Raw genomic sequence first — 27,625 nt, forward strand, 5'->3', positions numbered from 1 at the left:
TCAGGAGAACCTGAGTCTGACTCAGTCTCACTAACTATATATGTCCTGTCTTCACTCTGCAGTCTTCACTCTGAGGGGGAGAGACCCTCTACATCTGAGTCTGACTCAGTCTCACTAACTATATATGTCCTGTCTTCACTCTGCAGCAGGGGAGAGACCCTCTACATCAGGAGAACCTGGATGTCCTGTCTTCACTCTGCAGCAGCTGGGGAGAACCTCAGGAGAACCTGAGTCTGACTCAGTCTCACTAACTATATAGCAACACCAGATGAAACGAACAACACCAGAGAACGAGGCAGAAAAAGACCCACCGATGCCCAGATTGTGGGAAATGCTGCCAGACGTTATCGGCGCTACAAATACACATGAGAACCCACACAGGAGAGAAGCCTTATACCTGCTCTGAGTGTGGGAAGGGCTTCACTCATCAATGTAGTTTGAGATGCCACCACCAGAAGAAACATTCTGAACAGATTAAAACTGACCCGGATGACAAGATTGGCTGCTGTTGTGGACAAGAGTTCTCCTCAAAGAATGTTCTGGAGGTTCACTTGAAGACAAACACTGGAGACAAGCCTTACACCTGCTGTGTGTGTAAGAAGACCTTTACTCATAAAGCATTACTGAAAGTACACCAGCGATCCCACACAGGAGAGAAGCCTTTCTCTTGCTCTCTGTGTGAGAAGAGTTTTACTCAAAAAGGAAATTTGACAACACACGAGAAGTCGCACGCCGGAGAGAAACACCCTTGCTCAGTCTGTGGAAAGAGTTTCACTCAGAAAGGCTATCTGAAGATTCATCAGCGGCTTCACTGTTCCGAAGGGGAGTTGAGTTCCTCTGTATCAAGAGCACTTGAACACCGACAGAGGAGAGCTAAGGCGACTCACAGATGCCCAGACTGTGGGAAGGAGTTCCCTCAAACGTATTACCTGGACAGACACATGAGAACACACACAGGAGAGAGGCCTTACCAGTGCTCTGTGTGTGGGATGAGGTTCACGCAGAAAGGAAATTTAAAAACGCATCAGAAAGTGCACACAGGTGAGAAAACGTTATGCTGTCATTGATTTATTATTATTATTATTATTATTATTGATTAATCATGATTGATGACGACGGCCTACACTCCTAACAGCTTCACATTTAGCACGTTGCATGTAAACTATAATGGAGGAGGTAGGACCCTGGTTTGCAAGCTACAAATAGTGTTTTAGGGCTACAGAGTGAACAGAATATGAAATGGCATTAAATGACATTAAAACAAGTAGGGAAAAAGGGCATCTGAAACAGCTCACACTGTTTCTTTCCCACAGGAGATTATCCCTCCAGCTCCTGGTCCACTGGTGAGGGGAGTCCCTGTACATCGGGAGAAGCTGAACAACACCAGGAGAACCACGCCGACGTCACATCTCACGGCTGCCTCGTGTGCGGCGAGGAACACTCTAACCTCCCGGAACTACACAAACACATGAGATCTCACTCGGGAGAAAAGCGCCTCGTCTGCCCTGTGTGTGGCAAGACTTACCCCAGAGAATTTGACCTCAAAGTCCACCTCAGAACACACACAGGAGAGAAACCCCACGAGTGCATCGAATGCGGCAAGAGCTTTGTTCGTAAACAAGGGCTCCGGCAGCACCAGCGGACACATGACGCCAAGCCCATCGGACCGACCCGCCAGCTAGGCAGGCCAAAGCACTTAACCAGGGCTCAAATGTCCAAGAAATTGCCTAAGATGGAGAGTGATACAGAGATGCAGGACTGCCAAGTACTATGACAATTAACCACGACTTTGTCTCTTTAGTAGGTAGGAGTTCTTCTTCTCGCTGAAGCTCTGTCTGTGTTGTCGCCATCTCTGATCAGTTAGATAATCATGCTAACTCTCACTCATCTCATCAATCAACATATTATGATCAACAAAAGGGGGGAGGGGGGGGGGTCAATTTTTCATCAATGCTGTGATGGTGCTAAGAAATCAACCTTGTAGCCCACTTGTGAAATGTTCCTCACTGAGAATAACCATGTCATGATTAATAAAGTAGCATTCTGGTTATGGTTCCTGTTGTCTTTCCCTCCAGCTCAGATGGTGGCAGTAATGTCCAGGCAGGAGAGGACCTGAAGGACACAAGGAAGTAGTAATGTAGCTAGCTAAGCTAACGTTGGATAAGCGGTTGTTTACGTTCTCACTTCACTGACTAACGTTAGCTTGCAACTAGCTAGCGTAACCTTTCTTTGAGCTGAACGCAACAAGGAAAGAACAACATGTTTGTTCTTCGTAGCAACGGTGGATTAACGCTGGCACAGCGTCCTTCTCGAGATACTTTCGAGTTCATTCACAATGCATGAGGTTAGCTAACGTCAGCTAGGTAGCTAACTAGTTGGAGCCATAGATATCCTATTAAATTTACAAGAGGGGCTACGCCATAAACCCTCAAAGTTCCATAGTGGAGCCAAAAATGGCAGCCATCTTGGTCAGGGAGAAATACAAAACCAGTCTAATGGGTGTGAATGGCAGTAGGTGATGCATTTCCTGCTTTTACTGATGCAGGAACATAAAAGGCATGTGATGTATCAGACATTGTGTCATAAATTACATTCAACCTAAAAATATTGGTTATATAATTGTAAATACCTGTTATACAGGTTTTATACAAATGTTATGTATAAATTGTCTCTAAAATATATGCAAACGGACCATAAATGTCTCCATTTTTTTTTATTGGAAAGCTGTGACTGCAATTATATCATACAATATTAGTACTTGTTGCATTTACAAGTTATCTAGTTAATTTAAACAATTGATGTAATCATTCCTGTAAAACTGCCTGGCTAGCAAGCTAACACACATACAATGCAGATAAGTTCTTCACATTAGGTGAGATTCTGCATGTTATTCTGGGTGTAACTCACAGAGATCCTATTCAATTAGTTTAGGTGAGATTCTGCATGTTATTCTGGGTGAAACTCACAGAGATCCTATTCAATTAGTTTAGGTGAGATTCTGCATGTTATTCTGGGTGAAACTCACAGAGATCCTATTCAATTAGTTTAGGTGAGATTCTGCATGTTATTCTGGGTGAAACTCACAGAGATCCTATTCAATTAGTTTAGGTGAGATTCTACATGTTATTCTGGGTGAAACTCACAGAGATCCTATTCAATTAGATTAGGTGAGATTCTGCATGTTATTCTGGGTGAAACTCACAGAGATCCTATTCAATTAGTTTAGGTGAGATTCTGCATGTTATTCTGGGTGAAACTCACAGAGATCCTATTCAATTAGTTTAGGTGAGATTCTGCATGTTATTCTGGGTGAAACTCACAGAGAAACTCACAGAGATCCTATTCAATTAGATTAGGTGAGATTCTACATTCTGTTATTCTAGGTGAAACTCACAGAACTATTCAATTAGTTTAGGTGAGATTCTGCATGTTATTTTGGGTGAAACTCACAGAACTATTCATGAGGTGAGATTCTACAGATTCTGTAAGTCGGAAAGGTTTCAGGTTTAGGGTCAATTTGAATTGAAGTCAGTCAATTCGGGATGCGATTTGAATGGAAAATGGAAAAACGTTAAAAAAATATATATCTTTTATTTTTAAATTTATTGAGAAGTCATTGAAAATAGATGCTTTTCCTTTCAATTATTGAATTGGATTGTCAGTTTACATCCTGAAAGGTTTGACTTAAACTCAAATGGACCCCAACCCAGTTGTAAGTGGTTATGAGTGACTGAAAGTCTGGTTTATCACATAGTTTAGCACAGCTCAACATTAGTAACGTTACATCATGGAACACTTCGCATCAAAGAAACAACTGTACTGGTACCCCCTGTATATAGCCTCCACATTGACTCTGTACCGGTACCCCCCTGTATATAGCCTCCACATTGACTCTGTACCAGTACCCCCTGTATATAGCCTCCACATTGACTCTGTACCGGTACCCCCCTGTATATAACCTCCACATTGACTCTGTACCGGTACCCCTGTATATAGCCTCCACATTGACTCTCTGTATATAATATAATAATAATAATAATAATAATAATAATAAATATAATAATAATAATAATAATATATGCCATTTAGCTGACGCTTTTATCCAAAGCGACTTACAGTCATGTGTGCATACATTCTACGTATGGGTGGTCCCGGGAATCGAACCCACTACCCTGGCGTTACAAGCGCCATGCTCTACCAACTGAGCTGCAGAAGGACCACAATATAGCCTCCACATTGAGCGGTACCCCCTGTATATAACCTCCACATTGACTCTGTACTCTGTACCGGTACCCCTGTATATAGCCTCCACCGGTACCCCTGTATATAACCCCCTCCACATTGACTCTGTACCGGTACCCCCTGTATATAACCTCCACATTGACTCTGTACCGGTACCCCCTGTATATAGCCTCCACATTGACTCTGTACCGGTACCCCCTGTATATAGCCTCCACATTGACTCTGTACTGGTACCCCTGTATATAGCCTCCACATTGACTCTGTACTGGTACCCCCTGTATATAGCCTCCACATTGACTCTGTACCGGTACCCCCTGTATATAACCTCCACATTGACTCTGTACTGGTACCCCCTGTATATAGCCTCCACATTGACTCTGTACCTCCACATTGGTACCCCTGTATATAACCTCCACATTGACTCTGTACCGGTACCCCCTGTATATAACCTCCACATTGACTCTGTACTGGTACCCCCTGTATATAACCTCCACATTGACTCTGTACCGGTACCCCCTGTATATAACCTCCACATTGACTCTGTACCGGTACCCCCTGTATATAGCCTCCACATTGACTCTGTACCGGTACCCCCTGTATATAACCTCCACATTGACTCTGTACCGGTACCCCCTGTATATAACCTCCACATTGACTCTGTACTGGTACCCCCTGTATATAACCTCCACATTGACTCTGTACCGGTACCCCCTGTATATAGCCTCCACATTGACTCTGTACTGGTACCCCCTGTATATAGCCTCCACATTGACTCTGTACCGGTACCCCCTGTATATAGCCTCCACATTGACTCTGTACTGGTACCCCCTGTATATAACCTCCACATTGACTCTGTACTGGTACCCCCTGTATATAGCCTCCACATTGACTCTGTACTGGTACCCCCTGTATATAACCTCCACATTGACTCTGTACTGGTACCTCCTGTATATAACCTCCACATTGACTCTGTACCGGTACCCCCTGTATATAGCCTCCACATTGACTCTGTACTGGTACCTCCTGTATATAGCCTCCACATTGACTCTGTACCCCCTGTATATGCCTCCACATTGTAGTACCCCCTGTATATAGCCTCCACATTGACTCTGTACTGGTACCCCTGTATATAGCCTCCACATTGACTCTGTACCGGTACCCCCTGGTACCCTCCTGTATATAGCCTCCACATTGACTCTGTACTGGTACCCCCTGTATATAGCCTCCACATTGACTCTGTACTGGTAGCCCCTGTATATAGCCTCCACATTGACTCTGTACTGGTACCCCTGTATATAGCCTCCACATTGACTCTGTACTGGTACCCCTGTATATAGCCTCCACATTGACTCTGTACTGGTACGGTACCCCTGTATATAGCCTCCACATTGACTCTGTACTGGTAGCCCCTGTATATAGCCTCCACATTGACTCTTACTGCTGCTCTTTCATTAGCCTCCACATTGACTTTGTTATATAGCCTCCACATTGACTCTGTACTGGTACCCCTGTATTTTGACTCTGTACCGGTACCCCCTGTATAAGCCTCCACATTGACTCTGTACTGGTGTATTCCCTCTGTATATAGCCTCCACATTGACTCTCCACCCCTGTATATAGCCTCCACATTGACTCTGTACTGGTACACCTGTATATAAGCCTCCACATTGACTCTGTACTGGTACCCCCTGTATATAACCTCCACATTGACTCTGTACCGGTACCCCCTGTATATAGCCTCCACATTGACTCTGTACTGGTACCCCCTGTATATACATTGATGGTACCCCTGTATATAGCCTCCACATTGACTCTGTACTGGTACCCCTGTATATAGCCTCCACATTGACTCTGTACCGGTACCCCTGTATATAACCTCCACATTGACTCTGTACCGGTACCCCCTGTATATAGCCTCCACATTGACTCTGTACCGGTACCCCCTGTATATAACATTGACTCTGTACCGGTACCCCCTGTATATAGCCTCCACATTGACTCTGTACCGGTACCCCTGTATATAACCTCCACATTGACTCTGTACCTGTACCCCCCAACTCTGTACTGGTACCTCCTGATATATATGAACTGTGAAACCACTGTATATAACATTGAACTGGTAGTATATAAACATTACCTGTATATAGCCTCCACATTGACTCTGTACTGGTTTCAAAACACTCTGTACTGGTACCCCCTGTATATAGCCTCCACATTGACTCTGTCTGGTACCCCCTTATATAGCCTCCACATTGACTCTGTACCGGTACCCCCTGTATATAGCCTCCACATTACATATAGCCTCCACAAATGTACACAAGATAAAATAAATAATCATAAATATGGGTTGTATATAGCCTCCACATTGACTCTGTACTGGTTGCCCCCTGTATATAGCATTGACAGGTCCAATTGACTCTGTTGTACCCCCTGTATATAACCTCCACTGATGCCTCCACATTGACTCTGTGGTAATTAGCCCCAGTCCACATTGACTCTGTACTGGTAGTATATAGCCTCCACATTGACTCTGTGTACCCCCTGTATATAGCCTCCACATTGACTCTGTACTGGTACCCCCTGTATATATTGACTCTCCACATTGACTCTGTATCTAGCCTCCACATTGACTCCGGTACCCCTGTATATAGCCTCCACATTGACTCTGTACCGGTAGGTGATACTGGTAAGCCTCCACACTCTGCTACCCCCAGTTTCCACATTGACTCTGTACCGGTACCCCCTGTAGCCTCCACATTGACTCTGCACCCCCTGTATATAGCCTCCACATTGACTCTGTACCGGTACCCCCTGTACATTGACTCTGTACCCCTGTATATAGCCTCCACATTGACTCTGTACCGGTACCCCCTGTATATAGCCTAGGTACCCCCTGTATATAGCCTCCACATTGACTCTGTACCGGTACCCCCTGTCATATAGCCTCCACATTGACTCTGTACCGGTACCCCTGTATATAGCCTCATTGACTCTGTACCGGTATAGCCTCCACATTGACTCTGTCGGTACCCCCTGTATATAGCCTCCACATTGACTCTGTACCTCTGTATATAGCCTCCACATTGACTCTGTACCGGTACCCCCTGTATATAACCTCCACATTGACTCTGTACCGGTACCCCCCTGTATATAGCCTCGCTATTGTTATTTTACTGCTGCTCTTTCATTATTTGTTAAATTTTTGTGTGTGTGTATTTTTTCTTAAAACTGCATTGTTGGTTAATTAAGGGCTTGTAAGTACGCGTTTCACTGACAACACTACTATCTCTGCCCTCTTTCAGAAGTGTGCACGTGGTCACGACCCCTCATGCATTTAAAGCCATTGGATTGGTGCAAGCATGGCTCGAGGGAGTTTCCACCATATCCCATTGACTTTCCACCAATCCATTCCTTTAAATACACGAGGGGGAGCGCGAGAGCACAAGGATAGAGAATCCGAACTTCTTCCGACATGTTGTATTTCCCACCACCTGTTCGTCTGTTATTCGTTCCTGATATATTTAATAAGAACAAAACTAAGGGCCCCTCTGCACAAAGCTTCTGTTGGTCGTAAAAATAATATTTTCTTGTCACCCATTTGAATTGTCTGTATTATTATTATTTCACCTCATTGATGTTACTTATTGTGCCAAGAAATCCCCAGTGATTTACAGACCACTAGTGACATGTTACTCACTGATCATATGTCCTGATGGAATACAAGAGCATTGTGGGGATAAACATCTTATGTGTTTATTATCTATAAAACATGTGATTTAAGAAACCGTGTCAGTAGGCTACTTAGTATACTGATATATTGTAACAGGCTTCGGACATTGTCTTTCCCATCCAGCCCAGATGATGACAGTACAGGTGCATCCAAGAGGTGAAAAAAAAACCAGCTTCTATTTCCAGGCCATCAGATTGTTAATTAGTGACTACACTGCACCTTACAGACAGACTGCTTCCTAACACTGGTCACTTTAATCATATTTACATACTGTTTTACACACTTCATATGTATATACTGTATTTTGTATTTTAGCCAATGCTAATGCTATATTACTACTGCTATACACACCTTATATATTAATATACTGTCTATACACACCTCAACATATATACATTGACATTCCTGACTTGGACCATGGCTCGTTCTCATATTTCTTAATTTCCACATGTTTTATTTTTGGGGGATTTTGTGTTTGGTATTGTTTGGTATTACTGCACGAATTAGAAACATAAGCATGTCACTGCATCTGCGATAACAGCTGCAAAAGATGTGCACGCCACCAATACAATTGGATTTGATTTACTAAGGCGCACCAAGAAGACGACGTAAACCAAACACGGAAGTAGTAATGCAGATAGCTGATGTTAACTAACCAGTTTATTTATCGCACTTCAAAGCATTGTAGCTAGTTCCATACAGCTAATATCACCAGATATAACTTATGATAGGGTTATGGTAACGTTAATTATTATTCACTGGCTGGACTAGTTAAAGTATAGAACTATGCAACGCAGGATTTCCGCCTCTGCCAGTTTAGGAGCTACAATACTAGCCAGTTGTAGCAGCGCGTTATCGTTATATAACATTTCTCCCTCACAGTACAGCAAGAGACTGGAATAACTCTGGCACAACAACATATTCTTTGAGATATTTGAAGCCCATTCACAATGCATGAGGTGAGAAGACAACCTGTTAACTTATTCGTTTGCTAACGTTAACTAGCTAGCTGTATTAGCTACCTAACGCGTTTAGCTATGCAACTGCACTTGTCAGAGTTGAATAAGTCGATAAGTTGTCAGGACGGTCAGCTAAGCTAGTTATCTAAAAAATAAAAAAAATAAACGTTATCAACCCTAACTAAGCTAGTTGTTAGGACTGTAAACAAAGCTTAATTTACATTATTGATACATTTTGTGATGTGCTCTCTCACCTTTCTAATAGTTGGATGAACGCCAACCGTCAAAATGGCGGAGTCCTGGCTGTAACCATGGTGACCAGAGCAGCAGACTCCAGGGTCTCGAGACGGTCCATAGATTTAACATTGTATTCAAAGAGGAGCCAGAAGGTGATGATCATGCACCTTGTGGTCAGAGTAATACTGGTGAGTGTGCAATGCCTTTCAATAGTTGTCCCATGTAGCTGGACACAAGAGAGAATAACCTGACAAAGACCCAAGGTTTACGTCCCAAATGACAACCCTTTAGTGCAATACGTTGATGCTGTATATAGGGAACAGAGTGCCATTTGGAACACTATATTGCTTTTGTATCGTCAAGAGCATTAAAGGGTCAGCTGTAGCAGCAACCAGTGAGCAGACAGAGATTGGCTTTATTAGAGCATTAAAGGGTCAGCTGTAGCAGCAACCAGTGAGCAGACAGAGAGATTGGCTTTATTAGAGCATTAAAGGGTCAGCTGTAGCAGCAACCAGTGAGCAGACAGAGATTGGCTTTATTAGTTCATGCTGATAGTCCAATAAGAGCCCACTTGAGAAAAAGCTCCACCTTTTGGTCCTCTGAGAGGTCAGGTGGAATCATCCCCATACTGCTTAGACCAATCAGATCTCAACAAGTGTGTAGGGTCTGTTTGGAACTGGGCCTCTAATGTGGTTCCCACTGGAGCTAGACGGACCGGACTCTTCCTATTTCATTTAACATTACATTTAAGTCATTTAGCAGACGCTCTTATCCAGAGCGACTTACAAATTGGACAAATTCTTATTTTCAATGACGGCCTAGGAACAGTGGGTTAACTGCCTGTTCAGGGGCAGAGCGACAGATTTGTACCTTGTCAGCTCAGGGATTTGAACTTGCAACCTTCCGGTTGCAAGTCCAACGCTCTAACCACTAGGCTACCCTGCAGCCCTATTTCGCCACAGGAGAGAGTTCCAGCCGTCACTCTGACAGTGAGGAGGTTCTACCTCGGGAGAACCTAAACAATAGGACCAGTCCAAACACAGACACCAACAGATCCACCAAGGGGTGAAACCTTACCGATGTTCTGCATCCAGGAAGAACTTGACGCTACACCAGGTAGTGCACACAGGAGAGAAACCTTACTCCTGCCCTGTCTGTGGCATGGGCTTGACTCAGCAGGAAGATGTGACTGCCCACACTGTAGAGAGAGAGAGAGTAATGACACTGAGGAGGAAGAGAAGGAAGAAGAGGAAGTAGGTGGATTGATACATTCTGAAGGAGAATTAGGTCATTTGGATTCTCTTCAGCTTGGTAAGTAGTGGTGAAAGGATGCCTTTAAACATAAAAGATATTCCCCAAAGGGCACCCTGTTCCCTACGTAGTGCACTACTTTACCCTGTTATACATCCCTAATGGCACCCTATTCCCTACGTAGTGCACTACTTTACCCTGTGATACATCCCTAATGGCACCCTATTCCCTACGTAGTGCACTACTTTACCCTGTGATACATCCCCAATGGCAACCTATTCCCTACATAGTGCACTACTTTACCCTGTGATACATCCCCAATGGCAACCTATTCCCTACATAGTGCACTACTTTACCCTGTGATACATCCCTAATGGCAACCTATTCCCTTCATAGTGCACTACTTTACCCTGTGATACATCCCTAATGGCCCCCTATTCCCTACATAGTGCACTACTTTTGACTAGGGCCCACAGGGTTCTGGTCAAAAGTAGTGCACTCTAAAGGGAATAGGGAGTCATTTGGGATCGACTCAACCAATACTACCATAGTTATTGACCTATTTGCTCTATTAGTAAATCCATATTATTTTCCCCCACAGGAATGAGTCCTGCCTCCAGCCACGGCAGTGAGGAGACTACCTCTACATCAGGAGAACCTGAGCAACACCAGGAGAATCACGACACAGCCACGCCGTCTCACCAGGAGACTCATCAGACAGCCACGCCGTCTCACCAGGAGACTCATCAGACAGCCACGCCGTCTCACCGGGGACTCATCAGACAGCCATGCTCTCACCACCTGGAGACTCAGCTACAGCCACGCGTCTCAGGAGACTCATCAGACAGCCACGTCTCATTTGACTCATCAGAAACGCCGTCTCCACCATTTTCCCCCATCAGGAATGACAGTCCTCACCTCCAGCTCACAGGCAGTGAGGAGACTCATCAGACAGAAAAATCTCATCAGGAGAACCTCAGAGCAACACCAGAGACAGCCACGTCGTCTCACCAGGAGACTCATCAGACAGCCACGTCGTCTCACCAGGAGACTCATCAGACAGCCACGTCGTCTCACCAGGAGACTCATCAGACAGCCACGACTCATCAGACGTCTCACCTGGAGACTCATCAGACAGCCACGCCGTCTCACCAGGAGACTCATCAGACAGCCACGCCGTCTCACCAGGAGACTCATCAGACAGCCACGTCGTCTCACCAGGAGACTCATCAGACAGCCACGTCGTCTCACCTGGAGACTCATCAGACAGCCACGCCGTCTCACCTGGAGACTCATCAGACAGCCACGCCGTCTCACCAGGAGACTCATCAGACAGCCACGTCGTCTCACCAGGAGACTCATCAGACAGCCACGCCGTCTCACCAGGAGACTCATCAGACAGCCACGCCGTCTCACCAGGAGACTCATCAGACAGCCACGCCGTCTCACCTGGAGACTCATCAGACAGCCACGCCGTCTCACCTGGAGACTCATCAGACAGCCACGTCGTCTCACCGGGAGACTCATCAGACAGCCACGCCGTCTCACCAGGAGACTCATCAGACAGCCACGCCGTCTCACCGGGAGACTCATCAGACAGCCACGCCGTCTCACCGGGAGACTCATCAGACAGCCACGCCGTCTCACCGGGAGACTCATCAGACAGCCACGCCGTCTCACCAGGAGACTCATCAGACAGCCACGCCGTCTCACCAGGAGACTCATCAGACAGCCACGCCGTCTCACCAGGAGACTCATCAGACAGCCACGCCGTCTCACCTGGAGACTCATCAGACAGCCACGCCGTCTCACCAGGAGACTCATCAGACAGCCACGCCGTCTCACCTGGAGACTCATCAGACAGCCACGTCGTCTCACCACTGCTGCTGTGCCTGTGGACAGGAGTTCCCTGGTGCCTATGACCTCATGCTACACCAGAGGACTCACTATATAAGGAACAGGGTTCCATGTGGGACACATACCATGACTGCACACCTGCAAACATCCGCTGTAAAGAGAGAGCGTGGTCACACTGAGGAGGAGGAGGAAGGAGAGGAAGTTGGTGGATTTATTAAACGTGAAGAAGCAGCTACTTGGGATCCTCCTCAACTCGGTAAGGGGCTGGGATATGATGCTGTTAAAGAACACAAAGGTTAGTCCTAAATGGCACCCTATCCCCTACATAGTGCACTACTTTTGACCAGAGCCCCCATAGGGAAAAGGGTGCCATTTGGGACACGTGGAAATGAGTGTGCCGTTTTAAGTACGTAGTAGACTAGTATGGGTATTCGGACATGGCCACTGTCTTTCTTTCTTTCCTGCATCAGGAATACCTGGACAACACCGGACGAATCCCAAAGCTAAGAAGTCTCACGACTGTGTAGTGTGTGGAAAACAACTATGGGAAGCAATGAAGCTGAAGAGGCACATGAGGACACACACAGGAGAGAAACCTCACGACTGCTCTGTGTGCGGCAGAGGATTCACACAGAAAGGAAATCTGAAAACACACATGAAAACACACAGAGGTGAGGAGAAACCTTAAATGACTGTCCCTGTAATAACTATGCATAGCAGTAACTATGGAAACCTTTGTCATCTGTCCCAGTAATAACTATGCATAGCAGTAACTATGGAAACGTTTGTCATCTGCCCCAGTAATAACTATGCATAGCAGTAACTATGGAAACCTTTGTCATCTGTCCCAGTAATAATAACTATGCATAGCAGTAACTATGGAAACGTTTGTCATCTGCCCCAGTAATAACTATGCATAGCAGTAACTATGGAAACCTTTGTCATCTGTCCCAGTAATAATAACTATGCATAGCAGTAACTATGGAAACGTTTGTCATCTGTCCCAGTAATAACTATGCATAGCAGTAACTATGGAAACCTTTGTCATCTGTCCCTGTAATAACTATGCATAGCAGTAACTATGGAAACGTTTGTCATCTGTCCCTGTAATAACTATGCATAGCAGTAACTATGGAAACGTTTGTCATCTGCCCCAGTAATAACTATGCATAGCAGTAACTATGGAAACCTTTGTCATCTGTCCCAGTAATAATAACTATGCATGGCAGTAACTATGGAAACGTTTGTCATCTGCCCCAGTAATAACTATGCATAGCAGTAACTATGAAAACGTTTGTCAGCTTGAGTTTATTATGCAAAAAAATATACTTCAGACATTACGGGCGGCAGCGTAGCCTAGTGGTTAGAGTGTTGGACTAGTAACCGGAAGGTTGCGAGTTCAAACCCCCGAGCTGACAAGGTACAAATGAGCAGGCAGTTACACATTGAAAATAAGAATGTGTTTTAAAACAGTTTTATAAAACAGTTTTATCCGATTTAAAAAATAATAATGTTGAGTAGTTCTGAAAAGATAAAAATGTATGTCCTAGTAAGTGTTTGACCGCATTTCCATTGGACTTTCTTACTTCTTCACGAAGTACATGCTGGTTTGACCGACTTCACACCATGTCTTCCACGCAGGGCTGAACCCCAAATTGTGGTCCGCTGGAGAGGCCAGTCCCTCGACATCAGGAGAACCTGAACAACACCAGAAGAACCACACAGCTAAGACATTTCAGAATTGCATAGAATGTGGGGAGATGTGCCAAACTCTACCAGCACTAAAAAAACACATGAAAACTCACACCAGTAAGAAGCCGTCTTACCAATGCTCCCTTTGCGGGGCGGAATTCACTGAGAAAGGGCAAATCCAAGAGCACCAGTTACAGCATGTTGGAGAGAAGCCGTACTCCTGCCCTGACTGTGGGAAATGTTTCGTCAATGAAAGCTACATTAAAATTCACCAGCGAACCCACACTGGAGAGAGACCCTACAGCTGCCTTGTGTGTGGAAATAGTTTTGTGAAAAAAGCATACTTAAAAAGTCATGTACTGACACACACTGGAGAGAAGCCGTACCTTTGCTCCATCTGTGGGAAGACATACAGTCGAGAAGGAACTTTCAAAATCCACCAGAGAGTTCACACGGGAGAGAAACCGTACCTGTGCACTGAATGTGGGAAGCGTTTCAGCTGTAGAGCGAACCTTTATTCACACAACAAGAGACACGCTGGCAAACCCATAGGACCTAAACGTCAGTTAGGCAGACCGAAGCAACTGACAAACTGACAGGACAAATGAACTTGTGTCGCGTCTCTCCTGATCACCAACAAAATAGTTATGTTCCATCTTGATTATGCATTTCTCATAAACGGACATAAAACAATACAATATTAAGTATCTGTGGATGTCTGAAAGACTGAAGATTTGTCAGCACCTGGACCTAAACGGCAGTTAGACAGACCCAAGCAGCTGCCAAACTGACAATGGGACAGGACAAATGAAGATATCTCAGCACCTGGACCTAAACAGCAGCTAGGCAGACCCAAGAAACTACCATGGGGGAAACAGTGCTGTTACGCAGTGACTTCATTTTGTCTAAGACAAAAGTATATGGCCCATGGAAATCAAGAGAGAGGTTGGTCCACAGAGAGAGGTGGTCCACAGAGAGAGGTGGTCTACAGAGAGAGGTGGTCTACAGAGAGAGGTGGTCTACAGAGAGAGGTGGTCCACAGAGAGAGGTGGTCTACAGAGAGAGGTGGTCCACAGAGAGAGGTGGTCCACAGAGAGAGGTGGTCCACAGAGAGAGGTGGTCCACAGAGAGAGGTGGTCCACAGAGAGAGGTGGTCCACAGAGAGAGGTGGTCTACAGAGAGTCTATAGAGAGAGGTGGTCCACAGAGAGTCTATAGAGAGAGGTGGTCCACAGAGAGTCTATAGAGAGAGGTGGTCCACAGAGAGAGGTGGTCTACGAGAGAGGTGGTCCACAGAGAGAGGTGGTCCACAGAGAGAGGTGGTCCACAGAGAGATGTGGAGAGGTGGTCTACAGAGAGGTGGTCCCAGAGAGAGGTGGTCTACAGAGAGAGGTGGTCCACAGAGAGTCTACAGAGAGAGGTGGTCCACAGAGAGAGGTGGTCTACAGAGAGAGGTGGTCCACAGAGAGAGGTGGTCCACAGAGAGAGGTGGTCTACAGAGAGAGATGGTCCACAGAGAGAGGTGGTCTATAGAGAGAGGTGGTCTATAGAGAGAGGTGGTCTACAGAGAGAGGTGGTCTATAGAGAGAGGTGGCCTACAGAGAGAGGTGGCCTACAGAGAGAGGTGGCCTACAGAGAGAGGTGGTCCACAGAGAGAGGTGGTCCACAGAGAGAGGTGGTCCACAGAGAGAGGTGGTCCACAGAGAGAGGTGGTCCACAGAGAGAGGTGGTCCACAGAGAGAGGTGGTCCACAGAGAGAGGTGGTCCACAGAGAGAGGTGGTCTACAGAGAGAGGTGGTCTACAGAGAGAGGTGGTCTACAGAGAGAGGTGGTCTATAGAGAGAGGTGGTCTACAGAGAGAGGTGGGATAACATTTTTAAAAAGATCTGTAATCGTTAGGAAACACCACATATATCATGTATACAGGAGGGGGCTTAGAGTGGTGTTGTGGAGAGGAGTGGCTAACCAGCGTCAACAAAACCCGGAGCAAACTCGACGCCAGGGGACACAGTGAGGTGCGTTGCTGAGGCTGCGGATCTGACTGGCTCCCTCCAAGACCACGAATGCTTCCTCCTCTCTTAATACCATCTGTTCTGCCTCAACTCTCAGACCACCTTCATCCGTCAGCCTCCATCATCAGCACCCATCAGTCAGCTCCCATCCATCAGCCTCCATCAGTCAGCCTCCATCCGTCAGCCTCCATCCGTCAGCCCCCATCCATCAGCCTCCATCAGTCAGCCCCCATCCGTCAGCCTCCATCCGTCAGCTCCCATCCGTCAGCCCCCATCCATCAGCTCCCATCCGTCAGCCTCCATCTGTCAGCCTCCATCCGTCAGCTCCCATCCGTCAGCTCCCATCTGTCAGCCTCCATCCGTCAGCCTCCATCCGTCAGCCTCCATCCGTCAGCCTCCATCAGTCAGCTCCCATCCATCAGCCTCCATCCGTCAGCCCCCATCCGTCAGCCTCCATCCGTCAGCCTCCATCCATCAGCCTCCATCCATCAGCTCCCATCCATCAGCCTCCATCCATCAGCCTCCATCCATCAGCTCCCATCCATCAGCCTCCATCCATCAGCTCCCATCCATCAGCCTCCATCCGTCAGCCCCCATCCGTCAGCCTCCATCCGTCAGCTCCCATCCGTCAGCCTCCATCCGTCAGCCTCCATCCATCAGCCTCCATCCGTCAGCCTCCATCCATCAGCCTCCATCCATCAGCCTCCATCCGTCAGCTCCCATCCGTCAGCCTCCCATCCGTCAGCTCCCATCCGTCAGCCTCCATCCGTCAGCCTCCATCCGTCAGCCTCCATCCGTCAGCCTCCATCCGTCAGCCTCCATCCGTCAGCCTCCCATCCGTCAGCCTCCATCCGTCAGCCCCATCCGTCAGCCTCCATCCGTCAGCCCCATCCGTCAGCCCCATCCGTCAGCCTCCATCCGTCAGCCTCCATCCGTCAGCTCCCATCCGTCAGCCTCCATCCGTCAGCCTCCATCCGTCAGCTTCCATCCGTTAGCCCCCATCCGTCAGCCTCCATCCATCAGCCTCCCATCCATCAGCCTCCATCCGTCAGCCCCCATCCATCAGCTCCCATCCGTCAGCCTCCATCCATCAGCCCCCATCCGTCAGCTCCCATCCGTCAGCCCCCATCCGTCAGCCTCCATCCGTCAGCCTCCATCCGTCAGCCTCCATCCGTCAGCCCCCATCCATCAGCCTCCATCCATCAGCCTCCATCCGTCAGCCTCCATCCATCAGCCCCCATCCATCAGCCTCCATCCATCAGCCTCCATCCATCAGCTCCCATCCATCAGCCTCCATCCATCAGCTCCCATCCGTCAGCCTCCATCCATCAGCTCCCATCCGTCAGCCCCCACCCGTCAACCTCCATCCATCAGCCTCCCATCCGTCAGCCTCCATCTGTCAGCCTCCATCCATCAGCCTCCATCCGTCAGCCTCCATCCATCAGCTCCCATCCATCAGCCCCCATCCGTCAGCCCCCATCCGTCAGCCTCCATCCGTCAGCCTCCATCCGTCAGCCTCCATCCGTCAGCCTCCATCCGTGCAGATTTGTATGTTTTTTGGGGGGTTCAAACTTGTATATGCTGATATTGAGTTTTTAGCTGCCAGGTTTTATTGGTATGTAACTGTTATGAAAGTTGTCAATTTGTTTTGGTATTTAAACACCACTTTAAACGTGTACATGACACTGCAACAACATTTCCCCTTGGGGACAATAAAGTCTGTAAAGTAAAGTAGGGTCTACATGTAGTAATAACAGAGTGGTGAGGAGGAGCTCCACCTACATGTTATAATAACAGAGTGGTGAGGAGGAGCTCCACCTACATGTAGTAATAACAGAGTGGTGAGGAGGAGCTCCACCTACATGTAGTAATAACAGAGTGGTGAGGAGGAGCTCCACCTACATGTTATAATAACAGAGTGGTGAGGAGGAGCTCCACCTACATGTAGTAATAACAGAGTGGTGAGGAGGAGCTCCACCTACATGTAGTAATAACAGAGTGGTGAGGAGGAGCTCCACCTACATGTAGTAATAACAGAGTGGTGAGGAGGAGCTCCACCTACATGTATAATAACAGAGTGGTGAGGAGGAGCTCCACCTACATGTAGTAATAACAGAGTGGTGAGGAGGAGCTCCACCTACATGTTATAATAACAGAGTGGTGAGGAGGAGCTCCACCTACATGTTATAATAACAGAGTGGTGAGGAGGAGCTCCACCTACATGTTATAATAACAGAGTGGTGAGGAGGAGCTCCACCTACATGTTATAATAACAGAGTGGTGAGGAGGAGCTCCACCTACATGTAGTAATAACAGAGTGGTGAGGAGGAGCTCCACCTACATGTAGTAATAACAGAGTGGTGAGGAGGAGCTCCACCTACATGTTATAATAACAGAGTGGTGAGGAGGAGCTCCACCTACATGTATAATAACAGAGTGGTGAGGAGGAGCTCCACCTACATGTTATAATAACAGAGTGGTGAGGAGGAGCTCCACCTACATGTTATAATAACAGAGTGGTGAGGAGGAGCTCCACCTCCACATGTATAATAACAGAGTGGTGAGGAGGAGCTCCACCTACATGTAGTAATAACAGAGTGGTGAGGAGGAGCTCCACCTACATGTAGTAATAACAGAGTGGTGAGGAGGAGCTCCACCTACATGTATAATAACAGAGTGGTGAGGAGGAGCTCCACCTACATGTTATTAACAGAGTGGTGAGGAGGAGCTCCACCTACATGATAACAGAGTGGTGGAGGAGCTCCACCTACATGTTATAATAACAGAGTGGTGAGGAGGAGCTCCACCTACATGTAGTAATAACAGAGTGGTGAGGAGGAGCTCCACCTACATGTTATAATAACAGAGTGGTGAGGAGGAGCTCCACCTACATGTAGTAATAACAGAGTGGTGAGGAGGAGCTCCACCTACATGTATAATAACAGAGTGGTGAGGAGGAGCTCCACCTACATGTAGTAATAACAGAGTGGTGAGGAGGAGCTCCACCTACATGTAGTAATAACAGAGTGGTGAGGAGGAGCTCCACCTACATGTTATAATAACAGAGTGGTGAGGAGGAGCTCCACCTACATGTTATAATAACAGAGTGGTGAGGAGGAGCTCCACCTACATGTTATAATAACAGAGTGGTGAGGAGGAGCTCCACATGTTATAATAACTACATGTTATAATAACAGAGTGGTGAGGAGGAGCTCCAACATGTTATAATAACAGAGTGGTGAGGAGGAGCTCCACCTACATGTAGTAATAACAGAGTGGTGAGGAGGAGCTCCACCTACATGTAGTAATAACAGAGTGGTGAGGAGGAGCTCCACCTACATGTTATAATAACAGAGTGGTGAGGAGGAGCTCCACCTACATGTTATAATAACAGAGTGGTGAGGAGGAGCTCCACCTACATGTTATAATAACAGAGTGGTGAGGAGGAGCTCCACCTACATGTAGTAATAACAGAGTGGTGAGGAGGAGCTCCACCTACATGTAGTAATAACAGAGTGGTGAGGAGGAGCTCCACCTACATGTTATAATAACAGAGTGGTGAGGAGGAGCTCCACCTACATGTAGTAATAACAGAGTGGTGAGGAGGAGCTCCACCTACATGTTATAATAACAGAGTGGTGAGGAGGAGCTCCACCTACATGTAGTAATAGTAATAACAGAGTGGTGAGGAGGAGCTCCACCTACATGTTATAATAACAGAGTGGTGCTCCACCTACATGTTATAATAACAGAGTGGTGAGGAGGAGCTCCACCTACATGTTATAATAACAGAGTGGTGAGGAGGAACATGTTATAATAACAGAGTGGTGAGGAGAGCTCCACCTACATGTAGTAATAACAGAGTGGTGAGGAGGAGCTCCACCTACATGTTATAATAACAGAGTGGTGAGGAGGAGCTCCACCTACATGTAGTAATAACAGAGTGGTGAGGAGGAGCTCCACCTACATGTTATAATAACAGAGTGGTGAGGAGGAGCTCCACCTACATGTAGTAATAACAGAGTGGTGAGGAGGAGCTCCACCTACATGTTATAATAACAGAGTGGTGAGGAGGAGCTCCACCTACATGTTATAATAACAGAGTGGTGAGGAGGAGCTCCACCTACATGTTATAATAACAGAGTGGTGAGGAGGAGCTCCACCTACATGTTATAATAACAGAGTGGTGAGGAGGAGCTCCACCTACATGTTATAATAACAGAGTGGTGAGGAGGAGCTCCACCTACATGTAGTAATAACAGAGTGGTGAGGAGGAGCTCCAACATGTATAATAACAGAGTGGTGAGGAGGAGCTCCACCTACATGTTATAATAACAGAGTGGTGAGGAGGAGCTCCACCATGTAGTAATAACAGAGTGGTGAGGAGGAGCTCCACCTACATGTAGTAATAACAGAGTGGTGAGGAGGAGCTCCACCTACATGTTATAATAACAGAGTGGTGAGGAGGAGCTCCACCTACATGTTATAATAACAGAGTGGTGAGGAGGAGCTCCACCTACATGTTATAATAACAGAGTGGTGAGGAGGAGCTCCACCTACATGTAGTAATAACAGAGTGGTGAGGAGGAGCTCCACCTACATGTAGTAATAACAGAGTGGTGAGGAGGAGCTCCACCTACATGTAGTAATAACAGAGTGGTGAGGAGGAGCTCCACCTACATGTTATAATAACAGAGTGGTGAGGAGGAGCTCCACCTACATGTTATAATAACAGAGTGGTGAGGAGGAGCTCCACCTACATGTATAATAACAGAGTGGTGAGGAGGAGCTCCACCTACATGTTATAATAACAGAGTGGTGAGGAGGAGCTCCACCTACATGTTATAATAACAGAGTGGTGAGGAGGAGCTCCACCTACATGTTATAATAACAGAGTGGTGAGGAGGAGCTCCACCTACATGTAGTAATAACAGAGTGGTGAGGAGGAGCTCCACCTACATGTATAATAACAGAGTGGTGAGGAGGAGCTCCACCTACATGTTATAATAACAGAGTGGTGAGGAGGAGCTCCACCTACATGTTATAATAACAGAGTGGTGAGGAGGAGCTCCACCTACATGTAGTAATAACAGAGTGGTGAGGAGGAGCTCCACCTACATGTTATAATAACAGAGTGGTGAGGAGGAGCTCCACCTACATGTAGTAATAACAGAGTGGTGAGGAGGAGCTCCACCTACATGTAGTAATAACAGAGTGGTGAGGAGGAGCTCCACCCATGTTATAATAACATGTTATGTAATAACAGAGTGGTGAGGAGGAGCTCCACCTACATGTTATAATAACAGAGTGGTGAGGAGGAGCTCCACCTACATGTTATAATAACAGAGTGGTGAGGAGGAGCTCCACCTACATGTAGTAATAACAGAGTGGTGAGGAGGAGCTCCACCTACATGTTATAATAACAGAGTGGTGAGGAGGAGCTCCACCTACATGTTATAATAACAGAGTGGTGAGGAGGAGCTCCACCTACATGTTATAATAACAGAGTGGTGAGGAGGAGCTCCACCTACATGTATAATAACAGAGTGGTGAGGAGGAGCTCCACCTACATGGTGAGGAGGAGCTCCAGCTCCCTACATGTTATAATAACAGAGTGGTGAGGAGGAGCTCCACCTACATGTATAATAACAGAGTGATGAGGAGGAGCTCCACCTACATGTTATAATAACAGAGTGGTGAGGAGGAGCTCCACCTACATGTAGTAATAACAGAGTGGTGAGGAGGAGCTCCACCTACATGTAGTAATAACAGAGTGGTGAGGAGGAGCTCCACCTACATGTTATAATAACAGAGTGATGAGGAGGAGCTCCACCTACATGTAGTAATAACAGAGTGGTGAGGAGGAGCTCCACCTACATGTAGTAATAACAGAGTGGTGAGGAGGAGCTCCACCTACATGTTATAATAACAGAGTGGTGAGGAGGAGCTCCACCTACATGTAGTAATAACAGAGTGGTGAGGAGGAGCTCCACCTACATGTAATAATAACAGAGTGATGAGGAGGAGCTCCACCTACATGTAGTAATAACAGAGTGGTGAGGAGGAGCTCCACCTACATGTAATAATAACAGAGTGGTGAGGAGGAGCTCCACCTACATGTAGTAGTAATAACAGAGTGGTGAGGAGGAGCTCCACCTACATGTTATAATAACAGAGTGGTGAGGAGGAGCTCCACCTACATGTAGTAATAACAGAGTGGTGAGGAGGAGCTCCACCTACATGTTATAATAACAGAGTGGTGAGGAGGAGCTCCACCTACATGTTATAATAACAGAGTGGTGAGGAGGAGCTCCACCTACATGTAGTAATAACAGAGTGGTGAGGAGGAGCTCCACCTACATGTTATAATAACAGAGTGGTGAGGAGGAGCTCCACCTACATGTTATAATAACAGAGTGGTGAGGAGGAGCTCCACCTACATGTAGTAATAACAGAGTGGTGAGGAGGAGCTCCACCTACATGTAGTAATAACAGAGTGGTGAGGAGGAGCTCCACCTACATGTTATAATAACAGAGTGGTGAGGAGGAGCTCCACCTAACATGTATGTTATAATAACAGAGTGGTGAGGAGGAGCTCCACCTACATGTTATAATAACAGCTCCACCTACAGTGGTATAATAACAGAGGAGGAGCTCCCACATGTTATAATAACATGTATAATAACAGATAATAACAGAGTGGTGAGGAGGAGCTCCACCTACATGTTATAATAACAGAGTGGTATAATAACAGAGGAGGAGCTCCACCTACATGTATAATAACAGAGTGGTGAGGAGGAGCTCCACCTACATGTTATAATAACAGAGTGGTGAGGAGGAGCTCCACCTACATGTAGTAATAACAGAGTGGTGAGGAGGAGCTCCACCTACATGTAGTAATAACAGAGTGGTGAGGAGGAGCTCCACCTACATGTTATAATAACAGAGTGGTGAGGAGGAGCTCCACCTACATGTAGTAATAACAGAGTGGTGAGGAGGAGCTCCACCTACATGTAGTAATAACAGAGTGGTGAGGAGGAGCTCCACCTACATGTTATAATAACAGAGTGGTGAGGAGGAGCTCCACCTACATGTTATAATAACAGAGTGATGAGGAGGCTCTTAAAGAAGTTACAGGTCTGTGAGAGCCAGAAATCTTGCTTGTTTGTAGGTGACCAAATACTTATTTTCCACCATAATTTGCAAATAAATTCATAAAAATGTAACGACGTTCGTCTGTTGTAAGAAGAGAGTCAGACCGAAATGCAGCGTGTAGGTTACTCATGACTTTAATGAAAGTATCGCGGTACATGAAATAACTGATATAAGAAAACAGCAAACGAAACGTGAAACTAATTACAGCCTATCTGGTGACTACAACACAGAGACAGGAACAAACACCCACAAAATACAAAGCGAAAGTCAGGCTGTCTAATTACGGTTCTCAATCAGAGACAACGACAAGCACCTGACTCTGATTGAGAATCGCCTCGGGCAGCCAAGCCTAACTAGACACACCCCTAATCAGCCGCAATCCCAAATAATACAAACCCCAATATGAATACAACATATAAACCCATGTCACACCCTGGCCTACCCAAACATATAACAAAAACACAAAATACAATGACCAAGGCGTGACAAAAAAAATCCTACGATGTGTTTTTCTGGATTCTTTTTTTCTCATTTTGTCTGTCATAGTTGAAGTGTACCTATGATGAAAATTACAGGCCTCTCTCATCTTTTAAAGTGGGAGAACTTGCACAATTGGTGGCTGACTAAATACTTTTTTTGCCCCATTTTTGTTGTTGTGTGGATGGGATGTTGGGACCAGCTTGGCTTGGGTAGGCAAGGATGTAATAATATGCAAATACTTATTTTTAAATGTCTGAAGCACAACAACATGTTTTTCTTATTTTTAAAGCCCAAACAAAGAACTGCTGATGCTGTAAATGAGTGCGCTAAATAAAATGACTCTTCTTCATCTGTATCTGTCCCTGCCAAATGAATCACGACCACCTGACTCTTCATCTGTATCTGTCCCTGCCAAATGAATCACGACCACCTGACTCTTCATCTGTATCTGTCCCTGCCAAATGAATCACGACCACCTGACTCTTCATCTGTATCTGTCCCTGCCAAATGAATCACGACCACCTGACTCTTCATCTGTATCTGTCCCTGCCAAATGAATCACGACCACCTGACTCTTCATCTGTATCTGTCCCTGCCAAATGAATCACGACCACCTGACTCTTCATCTGTATCTGTCCCTGCCAAATGAATCACGACCACCTGACTCTTCATCTGTATCTGTCCCTGCCAAATGAATCACGACCACCTGACTCTTCGTCTGTACGACCACCTGACTCTTCATCTGTATCTGTCCCTGCCAAATGAAACACGACCACCTGACTCTTCATCTGTATCTGTCCCTGCCAAATGAATCACGACCACCTGACTCTTCATCTGCATCTGTCCCTGCCAAATGAATCACGACCACCTGAATCAAATGAATCACGACCACCTGACTCTTCATCTGTATCTGTCCCTGCCAAATGAATCACGACCACCTGACTCTTCATCTGTATCTGCCAAATGAATCACGACCACCTGACTCTTCATCTGCATCTGTCCCTGCCAAATGAATCACGACCACCTGACTCTTCATCTGTATCTGTCCCTGCCAAATGAATCACGACCACCTGAGTCTTCATCTGTATCTGTCCCTACCAAATGAATCACGACCACCTGACTCTTCGTCTGTACGACCACCTGACTCTTCATCTGTATCTGTCCCTGCCAAATGAATCACGACCACCTGACTCTTCATCTGTATCTGTCCCTGCCAAATGAATCACGACCACCTGACTCTTCATCTGTATCTGTCCCTGCCAAATGAATCACGACCACCTGACTCTTCATCTGTATCTGTCCCTACCAAATGAATCACGACCACCTGACTCTTCATCTGTATCTGTCCCTACCAAATGAATCACGACCACCTGACTCTTCATCTGTATCTGTCCCTGCCAAATGAATCACGACCACCTGACTCTTCATCTGTATCTGTCCCTACCAAATGAATCACGACCACCTGACTCTTCATCTGTATCTGTCCCTGCCAAATGAATCACGACCACCTGGCTCTTCATCTGTATCTGTCCCTGCCAAATGAATCACGACCACCTGACTCTTCATCTGTATCTGTCCCTGCCAAATGAATCACGACCACCTGACTCTTCATCTGTATCTGTCCCTGCCAAATGAATCACGACCACCTGGCTCTTCATCTGTATCTGTCCCTACCAAATGAATCACGACCACCTGACTCTTCATCTGTATCTGTCCCTGCAAATGAAAATGACTCTTCATCTGTATCTGTCCCTGCCAAATGAATCACGACCACCTGACTCTTCATCTGTATCTGTCCCTGCCAAATGAATCACGACCACCTGACTCTTCATCTGTATCTGTCCCTGCCAAATGAATCACCACCACCTGTATCTGAGGCTCTTCATCTGTATCTGTCCCTGACCAAATAATTATTTTTGACCACCATAATTTGCAAATAAATTCACTCTAAAACGACTTGTCTGTTGTAAGAAGAGAGTGACTCTTCATGCAGTCCCTGCCAAAGGTTACTCTGACTTTAATGAAAGTATCGCGGTAATGCAATAACTGATATAAGAAAACACCAAATGAAACGTGAAACTGAATCTCTATCTGTGATACTGTCACCCCAAAATGAATCACGACCACCTGACTCTTCATCTGTATCAATCAAATGAAACGACAAGCACCTGACTAAAATGATCTGTCCCTACCAAATGCCAAGACCTTAACTGTAGAAACACCCTAATCAGACTCTTCATCCCAAATCTGTCCCCCAAAATGAATCAACATATAAATCTTCACACCCTGGCCTACCCAAACATATAACAAAAACACAAAAATACAATGACCAAGGCTGACAAAAAATCCGACCATGACTTTTTCATTCTTTTTTCTCATTTTGTCTGTCTTCATCTGAAGTGTACCTATGATGAAAATTACAGGCCTCTCTCATCTTTTAAAGTGGGAGAACTTGCCACAATTGGTATCTGACTAAATACTTTTTTGCCCCATTTTTGTTGTTGTGTGGCTAAATCCCGGATGTTGGGACCACCTTTAAAATGGCTTCCTAAAGGCAAGGATGTAATAATATGCAAATACTTATTTTTAAAATCCCACAACAACATGTTTTTCTTATTTTTAAAGCCCAAACAAAGTCCTGATGCTGTAAAATCGACTAAATAAAATGACTCTTCTTCATCTGTATCTGTACCAAATGAATCACGACCACCTGACTCTTCATCTGTATCTGTCCCTGCCAAATGAATCACGACCACCTGACTCTTCATCTGTATCTGTCCCTGCCAAATGAATCACGACCACCTGACTCTTCATCTGTATCTGTCCCTGCCAAATGAATCACGACCACCTGACTCTTCATCTGTATCTGTCCCTGCCAAATGAATCACGACCACCTGACTCTTCATCTGTATCTGTCCCTGCCAAATGAATCACGACCACCTGACTCTTCATCTGTATCTGTCCCTGCCAAATGAATCACGACCACCTGACTCTTCATCTGTATCTGCCACCCTTTAAAATCCCTACCAAATGAATCATCTACGACCACCTACCACCCTGCCAAATGACTCTTCATCTGTATCTGTCCCTGCCAAATCCCTGCCAAATGAATCACGACCACCTGACTCTTCATCTGTATCTGTCCCTGCCAAATGAATCACGACCACCTGACTCTTCATCTGTATCTGTCCCTGCCAAATGAATCACCGACCACCTGACCACCCTTCATCTGTATCTGTCCCTGCCAAATGAATCACGACCACCTGACTCTTCATCTGTATCTGTCCCTGCCAAATGAATGACTTTAAAATGGACTCCATCTGTCCCTACCAAATGAATCACGACCACCTGACTCTTCATCTGTATCTGTCCCTGGACCAAATGAATCACGACCACCTGACTCTTCATCTGTATCTGTCCCTGCCAAATGAATCACGACCACCTGACTCTTCATCAACTGTATCTGTCCCTGCCAAATGAACCTGACTCTTCACGACTACCTGACTCTTCATCTGTATCTGTCCCTGCCAAATGAATCACGACCACCTGACTCTTCATCTGTATCTGTCCCTACCAAATGAATCACTTTAAAATGGACCACCTGACTCTTCATCTGTATCTGTCCCTACCAAATGAACACGACCACCTGACTCTTCATCTGTATCTGTCCCTGCCAAATGAATCAACCACCTGACTCTTCATCTGTATCTGTCCCTGCCAAATGAATCACGACCACCTGACTCTTCATCTGTATCTGTCCCTGCCAAATGAATCACGACCACCTGACTCTTCATCTGTATCTGTCCCTGCCAAATGAATCACGACCACCTGACTCTTCATCTGTATCTGTCCCTGCCAAATGAATACGACCACCTGACTACTTGACTCCATCTGTATCTGTCCCTGACCAAATGAATCACGACCACCTGACTCTTCATCTACTATCTGTCCCTGCCAAATGAATCACGACCACCTGACTCTTCATCTGTATCTGTCCCTGCCAAATGAATC

General features: G+C 46.2%; 2 protein-coding genes and 3 long non-coding RNA genes across 10 annotated transcripts; 3 read left to right on the plus strand and 2 right to left on the minus strand.

The window, feature by feature from the left end:
* Positions 1 to 293: 293 nt before the first annotated feature.
* On the plus strand, positions 294 to 2,272 carry LOC127927964 (zinc finger protein 567-like). The gene is made up of 2 exons (XM_052514745.1): positions 294 to 1,041; positions 1,314 to 2,272. The coding sequence occupies exons 1-2, from the start codon at positions 366 to 368 to the stop codon at positions 1,772 to 1,774; spliced, it is 1,137 nt and encodes a 378-aa protein (XP_052370705.1). The 5' UTR covers positions 294 to 365; the 3' UTR covers positions 1,775 to 2,272.
* Positions 2,273 to 4,333: 2,061 nt separating this feature from the next.
* Positions 4,334 to 6,015, minus strand: LOC127927966 (uncharacterized). Of its 6 annotated transcripts, none has more exons than XR_008129736.1 (4): positions 5,967 to 6,015; positions 5,023 to 5,184; positions 4,653 to 4,938; positions 4,334 to 4,373 (listed from the first exon to the last, which is right to left on the minus strand). It is a non-coding gene; the product is annotated as an uncharacterized LOC127927966 (long non-coding RNA). The 6 variants fall into 6 exon arrangements; XR_008129737.1 differs by lacking the exon at positions 5,967 to 6,015 and adding an exon at positions 5,452 to 5,526 and having other exon boundaries at positions 4,653 to 5,003; positions 5,082 to 5,184; XR_008129732.1 differs by lacking the exon at positions 5,967 to 6,015 and adding an exon at positions 5,452 to 5,526.
* Positions 6,016 to 7,922: 1,907 nt separating this feature from the next.
* On the plus strand, positions 7,923 to 14,845 carry LOC127927960 (zinc finger protein 782-like). Its single transcript, XM_052514725.1, has 5 exons — positions 7,923 to 8,931; positions 9,197 to 9,356; positions 11,021 to 12,532; positions 12,747 to 12,947; positions 13,918 to 14,845. The coding sequence occupies exons 1-5, from the start codon at positions 8,923 to 8,925 to the stop codon at positions 14,562 to 14,564; spliced, it is 2,529 nt and encodes an 842-aa protein (XP_052370685.1). The 5' UTR covers positions 7,923 to 8,922; the 3' UTR covers positions 14,565 to 14,845.
* A 12-nt stretch (positions 14,846 to 14,857) lies between these two features.
* Positions 14,858 to 15,795, plus strand: LOC127927968 (uncharacterized). Its single transcript, XR_008129739.1, has 3 exons — positions 14,858 to 15,135; positions 15,388 to 15,438; positions 15,779 to 15,795. It is a non-coding gene; the product is annotated as an uncharacterized LOC127927968 (long non-coding RNA).
* A 1,910-nt stretch (positions 15,796 to 17,705) lies between these two features.
* Positions 17,706 to 27,473, minus strand: LOC127927954 (uncharacterized). Its single transcript, XR_008129689.1, has 15 exons — positions 27,305 to 27,473; positions 26,325 to 26,600; positions 24,755 to 25,306; positions 22,867 to 24,320; positions 22,176 to 22,415; positions 21,653 to 21,972; positions 21,267 to 21,466; positions 20,974 to 21,133; positions 20,376 to 20,695; positions 19,823 to 20,222; positions 19,235 to 19,634; positions 18,946 to 19,065; positions 18,077 to 18,396; positions 17,838 to 17,997; positions 17,706 to 17,717 (listed from the first exon to the last, which is right to left on the minus strand). It is a non-coding gene; the product is annotated as an uncharacterized LOC127927954 (long non-coding RNA).
* Positions 27,474 to 27,625: the final 152 nt, after the last annotated feature.

Source organism: Oncorhynchus keta, unplaced genomic scaffold (assembly GCF_023373465.1).
Source record: "Oncorhynchus keta strain PuntledgeMale-10-30-2019 unplaced genomic scaffold, Oket_V2 Un_scaffold_19987_pilon_pilon, whole genome shotgun sequence".
Classification (NCBI taxonomy): domain Eukaryota; kingdom Metazoa; phylum Chordata; class Actinopteri; order Salmoniformes; family Salmonidae; genus Oncorhynchus; species Oncorhynchus keta.